We start from the raw sequence: 19,564 nt of genomic DNA, 5'->3' as shown, positions 1-19,564 counted from the left end.
AATAAATGAATGACTAAAATGATCTTTGCCAACTTTCAAAGGGCATCTTAGATAGCTTCAGTTGGCTTCAGTTATCAGCAAACTTCAGAGATCAATAATGAAAATGGAGAAAGTTCATCTTTCATAGTGCCAATAAGTATCTGTCCTATAGTGACAAGTTACAAAGAAGAATCTTAAATATCTGGAGACTCGTATGATTTATTATGATGTACACAACAATGTGAAATCATACCTGCCAATTCTTTAGCTGGGGTTGGCACTGAGTTCTTCTCAAGAACCTAGGAGGTCATTATATATCGGCGTAGTATATATGTGCAGTCCAAGCAGTGTGGCTTTTTGTGGAAATTTTGTCACTTGCAGATTTTCTAAGTGCTGTCCAAGATTTTTTGGGGTATGGCATCCTGTGTGATGATAACGACCGAGACCATTATAGCCCATTTATGACATAACTTTTCAACTTCACTTTTCAGATATTGACTCTTCATAGTCTTCTCCAATTCTTCGATTCTACTGTCCCCTGGTATTCCCACATTACTATCACTTTATTTTTTTCAACCACAGTTAAATCTGGTGTGTTATGAGCCAAGATGTATCAGTTTGAATTCAGAAATCCCACAATATTTTAACCTGCTCATTTTTTACTACTTTTTCAATTCTATTAGTTTATTGCACAAGTAGTAAATATATGTTCTACTATTTCCTCTGCTTCTTTGTACAATCTGCCCAGTGATGGGATTCAAATTTTTTTACTACTGGTTCTGTGGGCATGGCTTGATGGCGTGGCAGGGGAAGGATACTGTAAAATCTCCGTTCCCTCCTCATTCCTGGGGGAAGGTTACTGCAAAATCCCATTCCCTCCCCACCCCACTAACCTGATTTCTAGCTCTGTTCTCCTGTGCAGGGCAACTAAAGAAGACCCAGTCGAACAGCTGGGACTTGGGAGGCAGAGGTAGTATTTGCCAGTTCTCCAAACTATTCAAAATTTTCACTACTGGTTCTCCAGAACTGGTCAGAATCTGCTGAATATCACCTCTGAATCTGCCCTTTGAATCATTTGATAATTTTTCAGTTCTGGTCTTGATTGCTTCAAATGAAATAGCTTGTTCTTATGCAGCCAAAACCAAGCCTTCAGTTTCTTCTTTTAATGTTCCAATTATAATTGGAATATAAGCCATTGATCGGTTTTTACCTTTATCAATTTTCCCCTTGATCTCTTGTAGAAATTGATGATGTAATTCTTTTTCTTGCCAGCATTCTATTTGTGGTTTTATTTTATTACATTATTTTGATAGTCATGATCTGCTTTCTTTACATTCAGTAACTTTCTATTTTTAACTTGCATCAATGCTTGTTCTTGGCTGTCTTTTACTCAGCCAATTCATGCTTCTTTTCCTCAACAGTAAACCTCTGACTCCTTTCTGTAGGGATTTCTATAATCTATCAATATCACTATGGGGATACCATGTATAGTGAGTAGTCATGAGTTTTTCTCCTTTCTTTTTGGTCCAACTGTCCAGTTCAGTTTTGTCCAGTTAATACTATAGTTCCAGCCATGTATTGTATCACAGGTAGAACCCAAGTATTGGTAACTTTAACGGATAGTTTCCAATGTTCAATTTTGTCTTTAGCATTTTTCTCTCTCTTTAGATGTATTCATACTCTTATTCTTGTGGGTTGCTCAGTCAGATGGATGGATTTGACATTTTTTGTTCATCTGTTGAGTCCTTCCCAAAGACTTGGGGTAGGCAAATGTTGGTATTCAATCATATTAAATGTATTGTTGTGGGATGTAAGGTGTTCCAAGTAAAGCTGCCTTTTACAATTGACTGATGATGTTCAAGTATGCTCCAGATATTTTGGAATTTCACCCAAGGCTCACTAACACTATGAGGAGGAACCTTTGGTCTCCAACTCTTGCTCAATCTTCTACCTTATAGGGCTGACAGAGAGTCACTCGCTCAAATTTTCCAAGCTTGAGTATGGACTTGATCCTGGTTCTTTTCAGTTCTGTTTAACATCTTAACCATTACACTGGGTCAAACTCAATAAATCAGGATCATTCATTACTGGCAGTCTCAACATAATTTTTTTAAAATGTCACCTCTATCCTATGGGTGGGATTCAAATTTTTAACAATGTGGGAGTGGTTTAGGTGATGGGTGTGGCTTGGTGGTCATGTTATTGGCTGGGTGTGGCCAACTCAATATCACTCACATCGAGCCACGCATCTCCTCACCTGGCCTCTCATCACTGTGGGGATGCTGCAACAGTCATAAGTGTGAAAAATGGTTCATAAGTCACTTTTTTCAGTGCCATTGTAATTTTGAATGGTCACTCCACACAAGCAAAGGACCAGCAAAGGAGGAAAAAAAAAACCTCCAGAGACGTTCCTGAGGCAGGAAGTCCAGTCCTGCCAAGAATGTAATAAGGGTTAACAGAGAGGCAGTTTCTGTAAGCAACACCAGAATGTTTCCTTCCTGCCTTCCTTACAGGATTAGGCCAGTAATTTCTTCTAACAACCGGTTCTCCAAACTGCTTAGAATGTTAACCACCGGTTCTAGCAAATAGGTGCGAACCGGTAGAATCCCACCCCTGCTCTATCCATGAAAAATTGCCAGCCATCTCCATTGTACTGTAACCTGAACTTTCTTGAACTTCCATCCAGCATTCCACATACCATTGACCCACACTTTCAAATATCATAGCTGCAAGAAGTGTCTAGGTAGGCTGTAGCTCCATTCAGCAAAGGTTATCCTGAATGCACATTCTGCGATGAAAGAAATTGGGATCAGTCATGCATTGGCATTGTAGAGCAAATGGCCTCATCCAGCTAAATTTTTTCTTTTCCTTTGGCTTCTTTTGGTTTTTTTTCAATTTCCCAGTCTAGCCTACAGGTATCCTGGTGATCTCTAATCCAAGTACCAAATGGAATTGATCCTGTATATCATTTTCAGATCAGCCAGGATGGCAACTAAGGAGAGGCCTCTCCCCATCCCCTATTTACTTCCCAGATTAAACACCGTATGTTTCTAATCAGAGTTTGAAAACAAAGCACACTGTAGTTTCTCTCCAACTTTTAATATTAAATTTGATGTCAAGCACCCTGGAAATTTTTTATGGAAAAGCAAAACGCAGCATCTCTTCAGTCACTCAGATAATGTCAGCCTTCAAGATTTTCTCTACTTTTCTACTGCTTCGCATCTTTCGGCTGCCATGAGTAACGGGGGGAGGCGGGGTTGAATCTGGGAAGAAGGCTGGAGTGTGGGGAAGTATAAATTCCTGCTCTTAAGTTTCTATTTCCTTGCTTAGCCTTCTTTCCTTTGCGCAGCTGCGAACTTTTATCACAATATGTCAAGGTCAACGGACAGAGGCCTCATCGCCGCCTGAAGATGCCCACATGATCATATTCAGAACTTTTAAATGGAAGAATCTTTTGAACTTTGGAGGGTGGGAACAATTCCATCCCTTTGTATATGTGATCTGCACGCCTAAATCCTTAGATTCAGAATTCTACCTGTAGCTTCCACTTTGAATTTCAGTAAAAGAAAAACTTTGCTCTAATCATTGGAGTCTGAGTATTGGATTTTGAATGGAGCACAGACTGACAGATAAGTTCTACAGCATCCTGGAATTGATAGAATAGAATAGAATAGAATAGAATAGAATAGAATAGAATAGAATAGAATAGAATAGAATAGAATAGAATAGAATAGAATAGAATAGAATTCTTTATTGGCCAAGTGTGATTGGACACACAAGGAAATTGTCTTGGTGCATAAGTTCTCAGCGTACATAAGTTCTCAGTGTACGTAAAAGAAAAGATACAAACTAGAAATATGAAGATAGTTTTACTACTATAGACTTTTAGAACATGTATTAATAACTTCCATTTTTCCTACTATAGTTGAGAAAATATATAGAATGTTCCCTTGGTGCTATGAGTAAATGAGATTAAATTGATGAAAATCAAATGTTTTTGACAAAGCTTTGTATCTGGTTACTTTGGCTAGCTGTGCTGCTTTTTTAAATATAAGGATAATAATTTAATATTGATTCCCCCCCCCCCCATAATATGCATTGCACATTATAATGTATGTCAATTCATTTTTCCTTTAAGCTGACTATTAACCTCATGAATGCAGAACTCTTTCCCTCAGAAGGCATTGCTCTTTGCACCCCCAGCTTCCTTCCAGTGGACTGGCTCACATAGAACAAACCTCCTGTTCCCTAGTCATAGCATTCCACCTTTCATATCTATAGGCCTACAGAAAGTGGGATATATATTCTTTGCCTTCTAGAGCCCAAGCCACATCTTTATGATTTGATACACTGCAAAATATTTGAAGGATCATTTGTGCCATCGTGTGTCTGTCTGCACTTTGGAACTATCCTCCTTGAGATTTGGACCATGCAAAGTACTTATACCTTCTCCATTATGGGCTGCCTGCACCAATCTCTTTTTGTTTTTGTATCAATCTACATGCTAATTTCCAATTCTCCCTCATCATTAACCATCAGTCCATGTAAGCCTTATTTCCATTGCCATGACAGTATTATAAGATGTGTATATTACACACATTAATATTATATCACTTTTTGGTCTTACATTACATTACTGAAAGTGGTGTTGAAAAGTATAATGTTGATTCCTGTAACCAAACTGGTAGAGTTTTAATAGATTAGGGTTATTACATTTGTTGTACAGATAAACCAGCTTTTCCTAAGCAGAATTGTGAGGCCTTTTCCCAATTAACTTCTAGCCATCTAATCGCTTCTGTGGGACATTGGTGGATAAGAAGCATAGAGAATAAATAAAAACCATGACCCCGAGAACGTCTTTTCAGTGCCAGATCCCCATCACTGTCTTTATCTCATCCCAGTTCAGAGTAAGACAGGTTGTCCTAGAATGCATCAGTGCTAAAATTAGCACTTCCACCCTTATTCAAAAACCATCCAAGGGCAATCTAAAGGTGTATAACATTTGTCAGGCTTCATCACCTATTGCCCCGTTTCCCCGTAAAATAAGACCCAACTGGAAAATAAGCCCTACCATGATTTTTCAGGATACTCATAATATAAGCTCTACTCCAAAAATAACCTCCAAAAATTAATATAAGACCAGGTCTTATTTTCGGGGTATCTTTCATGGCTGCAAGGACCTAACCCTAACCCTAACCTGAACCAAAAGCAGTAGAGTTAAAATAGGGATCGGCTATGGGGCAGCAAATGTCATATTGATGTAGATTTCTGTTCAGGTCAAGGTTGGGTGGAAAGTCACGATAATCCTGGTATTCACTGAAGGCATAACTGAATTATAACTTGTGATTTTGTTTTTTTTAAAAAACCCTCTTGATCCCTCTGAACCTTAAATAGCCCCAACTCAGCAGACCTATCTCAATCACTCCTGAGTCTTGGGAAGTATTTTTTTTCTCTATGTATCTCTCCATTTCTTTCAAAGCATCTCCTCCTGAGACATGTTCAGGATGATAACTGCTACATTAACGATTGCCTTTTCTAAATTGGTGGAGTTTGTTGAGACAGCTCTTCAATGCAAAGTGCTGACTTAGCCATTTCCCCCCCTTTTTTTCTCCCAAAACTGGAAGTCTTTTAAGCTGTGCATATACTCATTTGTTTATGGCTCAATTAATTAATTAGATTTGCTGTCCACTGTCTCTTTCTTATAGATTGTCCTCATTGTGTTTATCAGTCATACATGCTAGTAGTGAACTGAAGTTTCTGTCTATAAATTAGATTTATGTTTTCCCCAAGTCATAAAAAGGAAACATCAAGAACAATCTTGAAATTTATAGAAGTACACTTAACTTAATAATATATTTATGGATGGGGAAATCCCTGAAATAGCTTCCCCTGTAGGCAGAAAATGAGGTGTGACTATTGGGAGAAAATGTGGATAGCCACAAGAGGGTTATATAATGACATAGTCTGAAGAAGAGGAAGTCTCAATGGTTGGAATAGAATTTGATTTTGTTGTGAATCCCATTTGCTAATGTTGAATTGGAAGCCATAATTGTATGCTGCACCATGTGCCCTTTTCTATTTCTTTTTGACTGATAACATTATGTGAGCTGAATATGTTTCTCAACTTTATTGCCTATCTACATCCATAGTTACAAAGGTCATTTCTTCTAGGACATTCCACTTTAACACTCTCTTAGTGGTACATTAAGTTCCATCTGTATTGTGACTTCTTGAAATAATCTCAGTGATGTTAGAAAGAAGAGCCAAAATATATAAAAAAGGGCTATATCCTATTTTGCCTTCTCAATTATGAGCATGGATATACTTTTCTCAGCTTAATTGTCCATACCACTGCTGAAATGAAGTATGATTCACAAAAGTTTAATATCATAATAAGCATGTTCATTTTCAAGATGCCATGGTTTTTTGGTCTTTTGTTGGTAATCAATTATTATAAGAGTTTACTGACGCTAGGATGATAATGATGATGATAATAATAATAATAACCATAATAATAACAATAATAATAATCACCATAATAATAACAACAATACTCCAACTAAACTGCTACAGAACTAGCACCTGTGATCTCACAATTTTGTGTACATAACAGTAATAAATACTTATAGAAAAGCTGCACTTTCCTTATCCTTTACATACATATAAGTTATAGGAATAGAAGATAATGCTGCTTAAAATTGGAAATGTAATGAATAACTACAGAACTTATTTCAATTGCTATAATCTCTTGTAATGTTCAGCATCATGAATTTAATTTCCTGAACCGCCTTCTTTGGGTAATATTAAATAGTAGGACTTCTAGTTGAGCATTTAAGTTGTAACTATAATAAGAAATATATGAATGGACACTGGTTATAAGGCATAAGTGGGTATGTGTATAATTTTACTTAATGGGGACATTACTGTCTCAGAGGTTAATGTGGTGTGTTCATTGTCTTTTATCTAACAGGTTATTGCTTGTGAACAACAGTATGACTATTCTTATGATGCCCGTTGTGATGTGTGGTCTCTTGGGATCACGGCTATTGAGCTTGGTGATGGAGATCCACCTTTATTTGACATGCATCCTGTGAAGACCCTTTTTAAAATCCCAAGGTAGGGCACTAGGTGTCTCTCTTGGCTTGCTGGATCTTTCTTGCACTGACAACAGCAATTCAACAGTGAAAATACCTATTTGGTGCATCATTACATCTTACATTACGTTAATTGGAAGATATGTAGCAATAAACGTTACTGTTGAGAAGGTCTGAATATAAGCAGCGAGATATTTTAGAAAAAGAATATTCGGATTTTTACTATAGAAGGTTTTTTTTTTAAAAAAAATGATTGACTTATTTAGCTTTTGTAAACCACTTTCCATTTCAAAAATAATTTGTTTCCCAACAAGGGCAGATTATACTCTAAAAATACAATGTTATAATGGGCTATTTCTGAAAGAAGAATGTTTGAATGGTTCAAATAGAAGCTTTTTAAGTATGCCGGATCTGCAGCATCTATTTTCTTTCTTTTATTTTCACACAAAAAATAAGATATTATTTCTAAGCATACTTGAAAGTACAAGGAACCTACACTTCCTTCCACAAGATTTGTTTAGTCTGTTTCTCCTAGCAGGAAGCAAAAGACAGGGGATTTCAACTGTGAAGTATGAATTAATTGCCGGACATTTATAATAAATAGGCTTTCTGAAGCCTTTGCTTTAAACTGATTGTCAATTTGGAATAGCCTGCCACTTCTGTGTTCCACTTTCAGAAGAAAAGATACCCACCGGCAATTAGAAAATTAAAACCTTAGACAATGGGAATATTTGACCCTTTCTTATCCGTACAATCACACAATTATCATGGGGCTTTTTACCCGGTTCTCCCAACTGCTATTTGCATTTCTGATTAAGTCTATTTATATGTAGATGAAGCTTTCCAACATTCTGCACAGTATTATCTCTGTCCCACAACTGGGTCCAAGAGCTGCTTTCAGAGATTATTCAAACTGTTTACAGCAATTCATTTTTTTAAAAAAAAATTGCCCTGTAGAACGCACAGCAGCAATTAAAGTGAGGGAGAGTTCAAATATGTAAACTAATGCCCATACATTTTTATCAGATAGAAGTTGAAAATGGCTTGAAAGAACAATAGTCTTGATGGAGTATGCCAAATATCAGCAGGTCAAAGAAAGGTGTATGGAAAGGGCATGTGAATTTTTTCCTTCCAGGCCATGATGTATCTCATTCTTTCCATTGAGTGCTTTAGTTCGCATGCCAAAATAATACTTTCTATACTTCTTACATGAGACAAAATACTACACTTAGCAAGAAAACTCCTTAAATGGCTGTCTTTAAAAAAACAACAACAATAAAATCCAAATTCTTTTACATGAGAAAAATGTATAGCTCAATCAGGAATATTCACAGAAGTCACAAAAGAAACTGGAAAAGTTTCTTGTATATGAGTATATCAAAGAAGAAATTACCAAATTACCAAAACGTTGTGCTAATTTCTTACAAATGTTTTTCTTGAGGCTTACCAGGAAGTATAGAGCCATACATTAATAGACAAATGCAAAATGAATGAACAGCTTTAAGAAAAGTCAGGAGAACATGAGATTACATAGCTAATATAAAATGGATTTATTTATCAGATTTCTAAGATTACTGTTAACAATTCTGATGGATTTCAGTATGAAAAACAGTTCAAAACAGTATAGCATATAGAATAAAAATAAGTAAACATCCAGAAAAAAACCTATAAAAACAGAACCTGAACACACAAAAAATTCCACAAGAAGTTCACAATAACCTGAGTCCAAGGCTTGGGAGAAGAGCCAGGTTTTTGAAGCCCATTTCCATGAGATCATTTTTATTGTATTTATTTTATCTTATTTGTTGGTCATACATGTACAAGATAACAAGTATAAGTATGAACATAAACAAGAACAAAGGGAGTAAATATAGATAAATGGGTACAGTAAGACAGGGACGGTAGACACACTGGTGTGCTTATGCACGCCCCCTTTAAGGACCTCTTAGGAATGGGGTGAGATCCACGGTAGACAGTTTGAGGTTGAAGCTGTGAGGCATCGAGATTAGGGAAACACTCATACAGATTTTTCCAGAGAACAGTCATTGTGGCAAAAGAAGATCTTCTTCCTGGCTCTTTTCAGATGGTATTGTTTAATTAGTGGATTTCAAAGAATTCCAAGTCTGTCAAAAATTACAGGACAAACAGAAACGATTCCTCGGATAGCTAGGTCCCATTCCAAGAAAAGCTTTATAGGTGATTATTAACACTTTCAATAGTACCCCAAAATTCTACTCAGGAGCTGCACAGTTACTGCCCGTGCTGCCACACTTTGGTTAGCTGCACCTTCTAAATGATCTTCAAAGGCAGCCCCATATAGAAGACAATGAGGTAACTAGAATAGAATAGAATTCTTTATTGGCCAAGTGTGACTGGACATACAAGGATTTGTCTTGGTGCAAATGGTCTCAGTGTACATAAAAGAAAAGATACATTCGTCAAGAGTCAAGAATCATCAGGTACCACACTTAATAATAGTCAGAGGGTACAATAAGCAATCAAATCATACTAGGAAATAGTCAATATAAATCGTAAGGATACAAGCAATGAGGTTACAGTCATATAGTCACAAGTGGGAGGGGATGGACAATATGGAGTGATGAGAACATTAATAGTAATAGTAGTGCAGACTTTGTAAAGAGTTGGACAGTGTTGAGGGAATTATTTATTTAGCAGAGTGATGGCATTTGGGAAAAAACTCTCCTTGTGTCCAGTTGTTCTGGTGTGCAGTGCTCTATAGCGTCATTTTGAGGGAAGGAGTTGAAACAGTTTATGTCTGGGATGTGAGGGATCTGTAAATATTTTCACAGCCGTCTTTTTGACTTGTGCAGTACACAAGTCCTTGATTGAAGGCAGGTTGGTAGCCATTGTTTTTTCTGCAGTTCTAATTATCTGTTGAAGTTTGTGTCTGTCTTGTTGGGTTTCAGAACCAAACCAGACAGTTATAGAGGTGCAGATGACAGACTCAATAATTAAAAAAAAAACCCCAAGGTGTAAGTAATTGCCCAAAGGTCTTCTCAGTCCGGGAATGGGTTCAAGCAGCATAAAATGAATGTGTGCAAAGGTTTTCCTGACCATAGGAATACTGCAATCCCATTCAAAACTAAAAATAGAAAACTTTTTGGATTGAATAATCCCATAGCTACCTGGGTTTGTTAAGGCTGAGCCTACGTCTTTCTTTCTTCATCCAGACTCCTACCAGACTCTGGGACAAGGCTTTGATTTGATTCACTTGGTCAGACAAGGTGTAATCAGGGTGTAATCAGCTACTGGGTGTAATCAGCATAGTAGTACTGGGTGTAATCTGGGTGTAATCAGCATAGTAGTAATAACACATGACTACAAACTGGGTGTAATCAGCATAGTGGGGTGTAATCTACTGGGTGTAATCAGCATAGTAGTAATAACACATGACCACAAAATCATTATGACCTCACCTAGCATCATCAGCTTTCTGTAGATATTAAACAGAAGAAGCAAAAGCTCTGTGGTGCTCCACAAATCCAAAGCTTTGGATTCATTCTTTCCCACTTATTAGCAATGACTCAAACAAACAACAGAAAAAGGAGAAGAATAACCCCAGTGCCATGCCCTCCTCTCTTAATTCCTGTAAGTAATCCAGAAAGATACCATGATTGTTGTTAATGAAAGCTGCTAATGGATCAAGAAGAGCCAAGATGGCTGCTGCTCTCCTATCTTGATTTTACAAGAGCTTATCAACCAGCACAATCAGTTCTATCTCAGTTCTCTGCCCTGATCTGAAACCAGACTGAACAGGGTCTACTCTTATTACTCTTATTTATTTAAGTTTGTAGTAGCCACCCAACTCTAAGAGACTCTGGGTTATAAAACTAAACAAACTAGCAAAACCAATTGTAACACAGACAGTGCAGACTAAATGAAACCTAATACAACAAGAAATCACAGTGGCCTCAAAAATGCATTAACCTGAAGTTTAAGAGCTTTCTGGAACCCCAGAGGAGAAGGTGCTGTCCCTATATTGGTCAAGGGTTCTGTTCTAGAGGTGGAGGCTATGACAGAGGAGGCATGCTTTCTTGATGCTGTAAACTTGGAGCGTATCCACTCTAATGGAATGTGCTAAGTAGTCATAGACAGGCGGTCACTCAGACATCCAGGCTCTATGCCATGCCTAGATTAATTGTCTATTAAGCTGTTTCCTTCAAGGCCCGCTGAAATCACCACAATATCTCAATATCTTTTCCTAGAAAGCCCTTCTTGGAATGTCAGGACAGTAGGACTAAAACCTCTTAGTTACTTGCTACAACTTGGTTTTTTAAAAAGTTAAAAGTTGCCTAGGAACAGCCTGACCTTCCCTGCTGTAACAATTGGTATTTCTCAGTTAAGCTGCACACGCCTTCTACTTTAGCAATTGTTTGTTAGCCCAAATATCTGAATAGATGGAAAGGGCTCAAAAGGAGCATTTTGACTCTGGGCCAAACCGTATGTGACTTTCATTCCATGGTTTTGCCCTTGAGCATGAATAGCCAGTGCTGAGATTCAATCTTAACTCTTTTGCCACCATGACAGGACATTTGTATATTGCTGTAATTATTGTTACGGAGTGCCAAACTGAGCAGCATTTTATCTGGAAACAGATGAAGTCAGTTGAGTTCAGTAACAGGACAGGCAACATTATGAAGTATTGATTTGCTGTACTTGACTCATTTTTGCAGAACATTATTTTTTTCTTTTCTTTTCCTATTATTTTGACTTCATTAATTCTGCCTCGTTGTTTTAGCTGACTGGGCTGAACTGCCTCCTAATTGAGGGACTGTAAATGATGCTCCTAAGAGAAGGAGGTGGGCTCTTTGTTTTCAGGATCCTCTCTACCATTTTCTGTCAACGATAGTTGGAAGTCATGTTTACTTTTGTACCTCTTACAGCTTGCAGAAAGGTTTGCGTATGCTTTCCCAGATGAAACAAGGTTCAGTTCTTTATAAAAATAGTTTGATAAAGCCCCTTTAGAGGGAACTGTGTGAGGCCCAGGACATGGCAATAAGAGTGATGAGCAGATGCATCCCAAAGAGACCTTGAGGGCAGATTTAGGGGTGCGTTAGAAAAAAAAAAATAACGTCACTTTTACTGATTGACACCGTATAAAAATCCCTGCATCTGTAAAAGCATTCTGAAGTTAAGCTGACCTTGTCCAAAGATTCTCATACTTCTTCACCCACCACTTCTTATTACCATTAATCGGCAATTAGGACCATTCTGCGGTGGTGCAGTGGTTAGAGTGCAGTACTGCAGGCTACTTCTGCTGACTTCTGGTTGACTGCAATTTGGCAGATTGAATCTCACCAGGCTCAAGGTTGGCTCTGCCTTCTGTCCTTCTGAGGTTGGTAAAATGAGGATCCAGTTTGTTGGGGGCAATAGGATGACTCTGTAAACCTCTTAGAGAGGGCTGTAAAAAGCACTGTGAAGGGGTATATAAGTCTAAGTGCTATTTCTATTCCATTCTGTATTCTACTAAAATTAGACGATCAATGTACTATAAACTAGAATTTATCTTAACTGATTTATTAAAGCAAGCAAGCAAGCAAACACCATAGTCCATGTTTAAAAATTGCTTGATTTAAGCCGTAGTAATATAATCCCCACTTTTCTGGTTTAAAGAAATCAGCAAGCTGCTATTAATAATGTTTCTAAGCTTTTCCTTGGGGCTGCTTCAGAGAACAGAATGAGGAAGTGAGACTGGAGCCACTTAAAGACATGTTTTTGTTATGGTACAGTAAACTATCAATATGTAATCATCAGATCCAGTGGTGGGATTCAAATTTTTTTGCTACTGGTTCTGTGGGCATGGCTTGGTGGGCGTGGCTTGGTGGGCACGACAGGGGAAAGATAGTGTAAAATCTCCATTCCCACCCCACTCCAGGAGAAGGTTACTGCAAAATCCCCATTCCCTCCCCACCCCGCTAACCTGCTTTCCAGCTCCCTTCTCCTGTGCAGGGCAACAAAAGAAGACCGGGGAGGCAGAGAATAGATGGGGGTGGGGCCAACCAGAGGTGGTATTTACTGGTTCTCCAAACTACTCAAAATTTCCACTACCGGTTCTCCAGAACTTGTCAGAACCTGCTGAATACCACCTCTGATCAGATCATGTCTGAATACAGTTATTGGATCAGAGCTAATGAGCATAGTGCTTTATATATTTCATTTATTTATTCCTGCAATGGAGATTCTCATTCACTCTTCTGTGTAACTGAAGTTTGGATCCACTGATGCACTTATAACACTGATTTCATGGTTATCATATTGAGATTATAATAAAATAAGTTGTTTTAAAAGTATCACTGTGTTGAGCTTTACATTACAATTGTTTCAGATCACTAAATTTGGAAAAATTTACATAATTTCACACAAATTTAAATTCTCTGTTACTGTATATTTTGGATGTAGAAATGTACAGGACAGATGCAAGTTGTTCTCCAGATCCAGTTAGATTAAATTCCAGATAATCACATTGAAATTCCATAACTGTCTAGCATTCTCTAACTATTATATTATAATATAATAAATATAATGTACATTCCTTAATATATCATCATTTGTATAAAAAGACAAAGGACGATATATTAAGGACAATATATATAACAATTATTAAGCCTAACAAAGCATGATGCAATACTTGTAATGTATATAATTTAAATTGTGGTTGTTTAAAGGAATATTCTTTAGATGACTTGCAATTCCATGTTAGAATGCCACTTATCCCATGGGATATATAGTTAAGAACAATTAATGCTATTTAATACCCTAAAATCATCTTGCGTTAGGCACAACTGGGATGGGAAGGAGTTTGCACTATAAATAGATTTATTTATTACAGTGATTTATATACTACCTTCTTGTCAGACTCTAAGTAGCTTACTGCTACTGCTGTTGTTGTTCCTCAGCCATCATTCTTTTTCAGTAATGTAATTAAAAAGAATATTATTATGAAGCAATCCTTTGCACCAGATAAGCATAACTTGAATTATATGTAGACTTATTCCATTTTTAAAATTAGTTATGGTGTAATAACTATTACTTCTTCAACATTAGGGAAGATTTGGCTTAATGATTATGATTTACAGTACTTTACAATTTGTACACATGCAGGTGAAAGAGATTGAAAAAGTCAGATCTCACACCATGAACATCATTAGGTGGACAATTTTCCTTTTGTAATTTAGATCCTTCTGTTGAAGGTTTGAAAATACATTCTAGAGACAGATGACATGTTAACAAAATCATTTCATGGTTGAATGTCTTCTTGGTATGATTTATGTTTATTTGAAGGCACTGGAGGTCATTATTTGGGAGATTTATGAGCTAGTCAAAAATTTATTTTGATGAAAGAGAATGTGAGTATTTATTAAAAATTCTTAGTCTTGATCAGAAAAAAAGCTGCCCGATTAATAAAACTGTGATTTGAGGGGTGGGAGGAATATAATTAAGAGGAAAATAACTATAACCTGTAACTATAACAACCAAACCAACCATAAGCAAACAAAACAAAATGAAATGAAGTTAGTGCATAAATGAAGAATGCTGTTTTCCTTCTTAGTGCAACCTAAGAACATTGGCTACTTTATATGTTTATTGTTGTATAAGCTATGGTACTATGGTTTTTCTCAAAGTAGCTTCCCAGAACAATATGTCATCCAGAGTACAAGAACGCAAAGGATCAGAAATGATGAAATTTGTTCTACAGGATCACCTGAATCTCAGCAGGATATTAATTCAACTCCTTTAGCAAGAATGATAGTGCTGTAGTATAAATGCATATTCCAAACTTGTTTGGATCTTAATGAGAAAGTTTAATCCTTGATGATAATGTCACAGGGTGATAAATTATGAGAAAGGTAGATATTAATACTAATACTTCTGTGTCGGAAGCACTGACATCTAGTTAAAAGGATTTGCCAATGACATCAACATTGCCCAAGGGATGCCCAGTTGGGAGCTTCTTTTATGTGATACCCATTTTTTATACTTGTGGTAGTCCACATTTGAACCTCTGGGTTGGCAGGAGCTGGAGCATGTGACGGGAGTTCACGCCACACTACAGCAACAACAACAGTTCAGCGTTCTAACCTCATAGGCACTTGAGAGAGGGCGAGGATGGGGGTGGGGTGGAGAGAGAGAGAACCTCTAAGATCACCTCCCACCAACACTGACAGAGCAAGTCACTTGACAACAAACCACACTCCTTACTAGCACTAATGATGTTACCTAGTTTGGATAATGAAATCTCTGCAAGAAAATAAACAAGCTCAAAGAGCACCAAAGACTCCCTCACTGAAAAACCTTGCATTATCTAACAATTAAGATGTGGATTAATCACCATGTTAGAAAAGATTACAGATACTAAAATAATGAAACATCAGAGGAGGAAACAGGTTCTTGTGTTATTTTATTACTCTGTTCAACAGGAAATAAATACACACACATACCACAAGATCTAAATCTAAAGACTACAGAGTCGTATCTGACCACATTATTTTTTTCCTCTCATAATCAACTCCCTAGAGACATATGAAATAGGCTGCAGTTTTCCAGTCTGTGTCAATCATCGCAGGGTCAAAAATGTTTTTGAACACTCACTATTTCTTTCACGGTAGCATGAAATGTATGACAGATGCAGCTGACACTTAGAATCCCACCCTCTTTGCTTTCCTAATGTTTCCTGCTTCACCAGTTATGGTTGACATAGTGCTCATCTACATACCATTCCGCTAAGGATACCTTTCTTTGTGCCCCTGTATAGGACTAGTCCCTGATCATATCCTGGTGTCCTTTTAATCTGAAGTACAGGTAATGACCTACTCTTCTGCCCAGTTCTGAATAGTCAATTCTTTATAAGTGCTCCTCCACTTTTGCACTATTCTGATAGTAAATGCTATGGATACTACAGTTTGTAAAGCATCTTGAACACAAAACATGAGGCTGAAGAAGGATGCTAATGACAAGGAGCCTTGAATGATTCACTGACTGATTATGTGTCATTAAGTTGTTTTAAGGCTTCTATTGACCAGTCACAACAGAGAGATATTCTCAGGGACAATTTGTTCCTCGTCTGTTCTTTCAGATCTTCCAACAGTGCGTCATCCATCATCACTGGAACTGAGTCCATCCACTTCACTGCTGGCTTTCCTTCTCTTTCTTTCCACCTTCCTAAGCATCAAGGCCTCCTCTTTCAGACAGTCAGGTCTTTGCATAATGTGTCCAAAGTAAGATAATTTGAGTTTGGCCATTTGGGCATCAAGCAAGAAATCTGGACTGATTTTGGAATGATCTTTAGATCTCTGTGCTGATCCAACTTCAGTCCCTGTCATCTCCTGATTCAGGAGGTTTTTTTAAACTACTATTACTACTACTACTACTACTACTACTACTACTAATAATAATAATAATAATAATAATAATAATAATAATAAGAAGAAGAAGAAGAAGAAGAAGAAGAAGAAGAAGAAGAAGAAGAAGTATTGAAGGCAAAGCTGACCCAAAGCTTACTTGGAATTGGCTAAAATCAGGAATACTGAAAAAAAGAAACTGAAGGCTTTATTTTGGCTGCTCAAGAACAAGCCTTAGCCACAAATTGCATGAAGGCAAAGATTCAGCATGTCACCACCAACAGCAAATGCTGCCTCTGTAATGAGAAAGATGAAACAGTTGACTATTTAATCAGTGGGTGCAGCAAAATTTCACAAACTGACTACCTAGAATGCCATAACCGAATTGCTAAAATCATTCAGTGGAAACTGTGCCAAATGTTTGGATTTGAGTATAGTAACAACTACTGGGAACATCAGATTGAGAAGGTTCTGGAGAATGAAAAAGTCAAGATCTTGTGGGACTTCAGAATTCAGACTGACAGGCACTTGGCCCACGCCACACACCTGACATAACAATAGTTGAAAAGAAAAAGGTTTGGTTCATTGACATTGCAATACCTGGTGATGCACAAATGGAAGACACGCAGCAAGTAAAAAATCACAAAGTACCGGGACTTACAAATGGAAGTTGAGCGACTTTGGAAAAAGAAATCATGTGTTATCTCAATTGTAATTGGAGCCCTTGGAGTAATACCTAAAGGGCTACCTTGCTATTTGGAAATTCTGAATTTATCAGATTTGAATACCCTGATTCTACAAAAAACCACCCTACTTGGAACAGCTTATATGCTCCAACGCTACCTTAATAGTTCCTAGGTCCTTGGTTAGGACTCAAGCTGTTGAGCTACCAACCAGCCCCAAAGGCTGCGAATCTCACTAAAGATTAGATGATGATGATGATGCCACCATGCCCCAAGAGAGTTGCTAGTTGGAGTAAATTGTAATAGGCTTGGAGTAGATTTTGATAAACCAGATTGACCCTGGATTTTGAAATTATCAGTAGTACAGTAGCTTCACTGTAAGATGCTTAGAAGAAGCCATTATTTAATTGGTGCTTCCCCCGTCTACCCAAAAGACATTTTCTCTATTCCAACCATTTGCAAGCATTTCATGCATTGCATTATGTGTAGCCAGATTTCAAAATAACAAGCTAAGTAAAACTGTCTCTCTCCCTCTCTCTTTTTTTTTTAATGTGGCGCTTTTCCAAAGCAGATAAGGTAAATGCTGCCTTGTTTCTTTCTGTTGTTGCCATTACTGCTGCTTCCTAAAATGTTTAAGAGAAAGCTGAGTGTGCCTATCTTTCTTATGGCTTCCCTGAATCAAAGGCAGTCAGGCCTAGATTCTCAGGGAAGCACCGTATGTAAAATGGCTCCTGCCATTCAGAGATTCACAGTGTTCGTAGTTTTAAACAGGAACTGAGTTATCTGCTGGGATTGATCTGTGAATCCATACATGGTCCTTTTCCTGCCTTGTGCATCCTCATGCTACTTCAGCCAGCCAATTCCTACATAAATTACTACTGTTCAGAAGCCATTCTATAAATAAGTACAAGCTGCTACGATACAGTAACCACAAATTTGTTTTGCTCTAGTGAAACATAGTGTGCAGACAAGGTCAGGCCCTTGCAGCATGCGTGCAGCCAAGTGGTGAAGGACACATCTAACACCCTGAGAGGTGACGTACAGGCAGCTGCTATTGCCAGCCTTAAGATAGATTGGCTCTGCATTGGTTGCTTTGTGAGATTAAGGGCCCTTGCCACTAGGGGGCAGAAGGAAACTGTTCTGGGGGGGCCTTTCTCAAGTGACCTCATGGCATCATTGAGGATAGGAGGAAAGGTAGAAACGGGTTTAAAAAGTAGAGTTAAAATTAGGTCTGATCTTTGCTGGAATGCAGTATCCGCACACAGGAATCCAGGAAGCCAACACTGCTGGCTTGGACCTAAAGCTTTCCTGAGTCTCATCAACTTGTAGCAGCATAAGGGGAAAACATATTCATGGTTCCCCAAATCCCAACTGTTCTGATCTCATCAAAAATCCTAAACTAGATTCATTAATTATGGTAATTTTGCTTGGTGCCCTCCTTCCACAGAATTGATTGAACAGAGCCAGGGTGGATTTTTCTGGAGCCAGTTGCTTACGTCTTTCTTTAAATATGGTGGTAAGCATCCATTATTAACATATGCTGCAGCGACAGTATTTTTTACAGTTATGTCCCATTACTCTCCTATTCCGCCCCTTGCCCCAACATCTTCTTTGATATCAATGGATGCAGCTATTGCAGCTTTATCATTATTTTTCATTCTACTCTTTCAGTTTCTTGAAATAAATGGCTAGGATTATAAAATTGTGAGGGTGTGTGGGGGGGGGGGAACCTGGAGGATCAGGGAAACAAATAGTTCTGTACATTTGGGAAGCCCAGCTTATATCTCATCCTTACTATCTCTTTTGCATCTCATCTTTACTAATGATGATTGAAAGGTTACGAATGGCTTATTAGCTAAGCTCAACCTAGTTAGATTTCTGCTCTCCTAAACCATTTCTGGAAAAGCCTTCCAATAGAGAGGAAAAATAAAACATCACCATTAAAGGAAGTGCTTTGTTGCCTTGGAAACATTATGAGAACAGTGACATCAGCAACAATTATGTGTAATTTTTAGCTTTAGTTTATCACCATGGTAACCAAAGCAAGTTCTTCTACTTGAAAATATTCCAGAATGCCTTGGATAGAAGGGAAGAAAGCAGGAAGCATAGAGCTAAAGACGATGCTTTTATGACATTCTTTGAAGTTGATTCATTGCTTAATTACTCAGAGCAGAAACTTAGCAGCTGGCTTGTGTGAACTGGCTCTCCCAAAAACAGGGTGAATGCGATCTGGCAGTTTTTATATGTGACATTTGATCTCTGACAGTTCATTCAAGCAGGCATGCTTTCATCAATGGACTTTGCAATAGCAAACATGCGTGCAGGCACTGTTTCCACTTCTGAAAGGAAGTCTTGAACATCTGAGCTAGGCCTAGTAATTGAAAGACTGGTGGTCATCCAGCAATCCTGAATAAAGGAGAGTTTTGTCCTTGGCGCCATTGTCCAGGTG

General features: G+C 37.8%; 1 protein-coding gene across 7 annotated transcripts in view; it reads left to right on the top strand.

The window, feature by feature from the left end:
- The window catches only part of MYO3B (myosin IIIB), a 290,878-nt gene that overhangs the window by 40,957 nt on the left and 230,357 nt on the right, over positions 1-19,564 (top strand). For all 7 annotated transcript variants that reach the window (XM_087919959.1, XM_087919960.1, XM_087919961.1 and 4 more), the window contains exon 7: positions 6,950-7,095. In XM_087919959.1, the coding sequence (XP_087776085.1) occupies positions 6,950-7,095 (146 nt within the window). The remainder of the gene's footprint in view (positions 1-6,949; positions 7,096-19,564) is intronic.

The sequence above is a fragment of the Pseudonaja textilis genome, chromosome 1 (assembly GCF_049901715.1).
Source record: "Pseudonaja textilis isolate UNSWEBS1 chromosome 1, rPseTex1.2, whole genome shotgun sequence".
NCBI lineage: Eukaryota > Metazoa > Chordata > Lepidosauria > Squamata > Elapidae > Pseudonaja > Pseudonaja textilis.
This window is presented reverse-complemented; position numbering and strand designations above follow the sequence as displayed.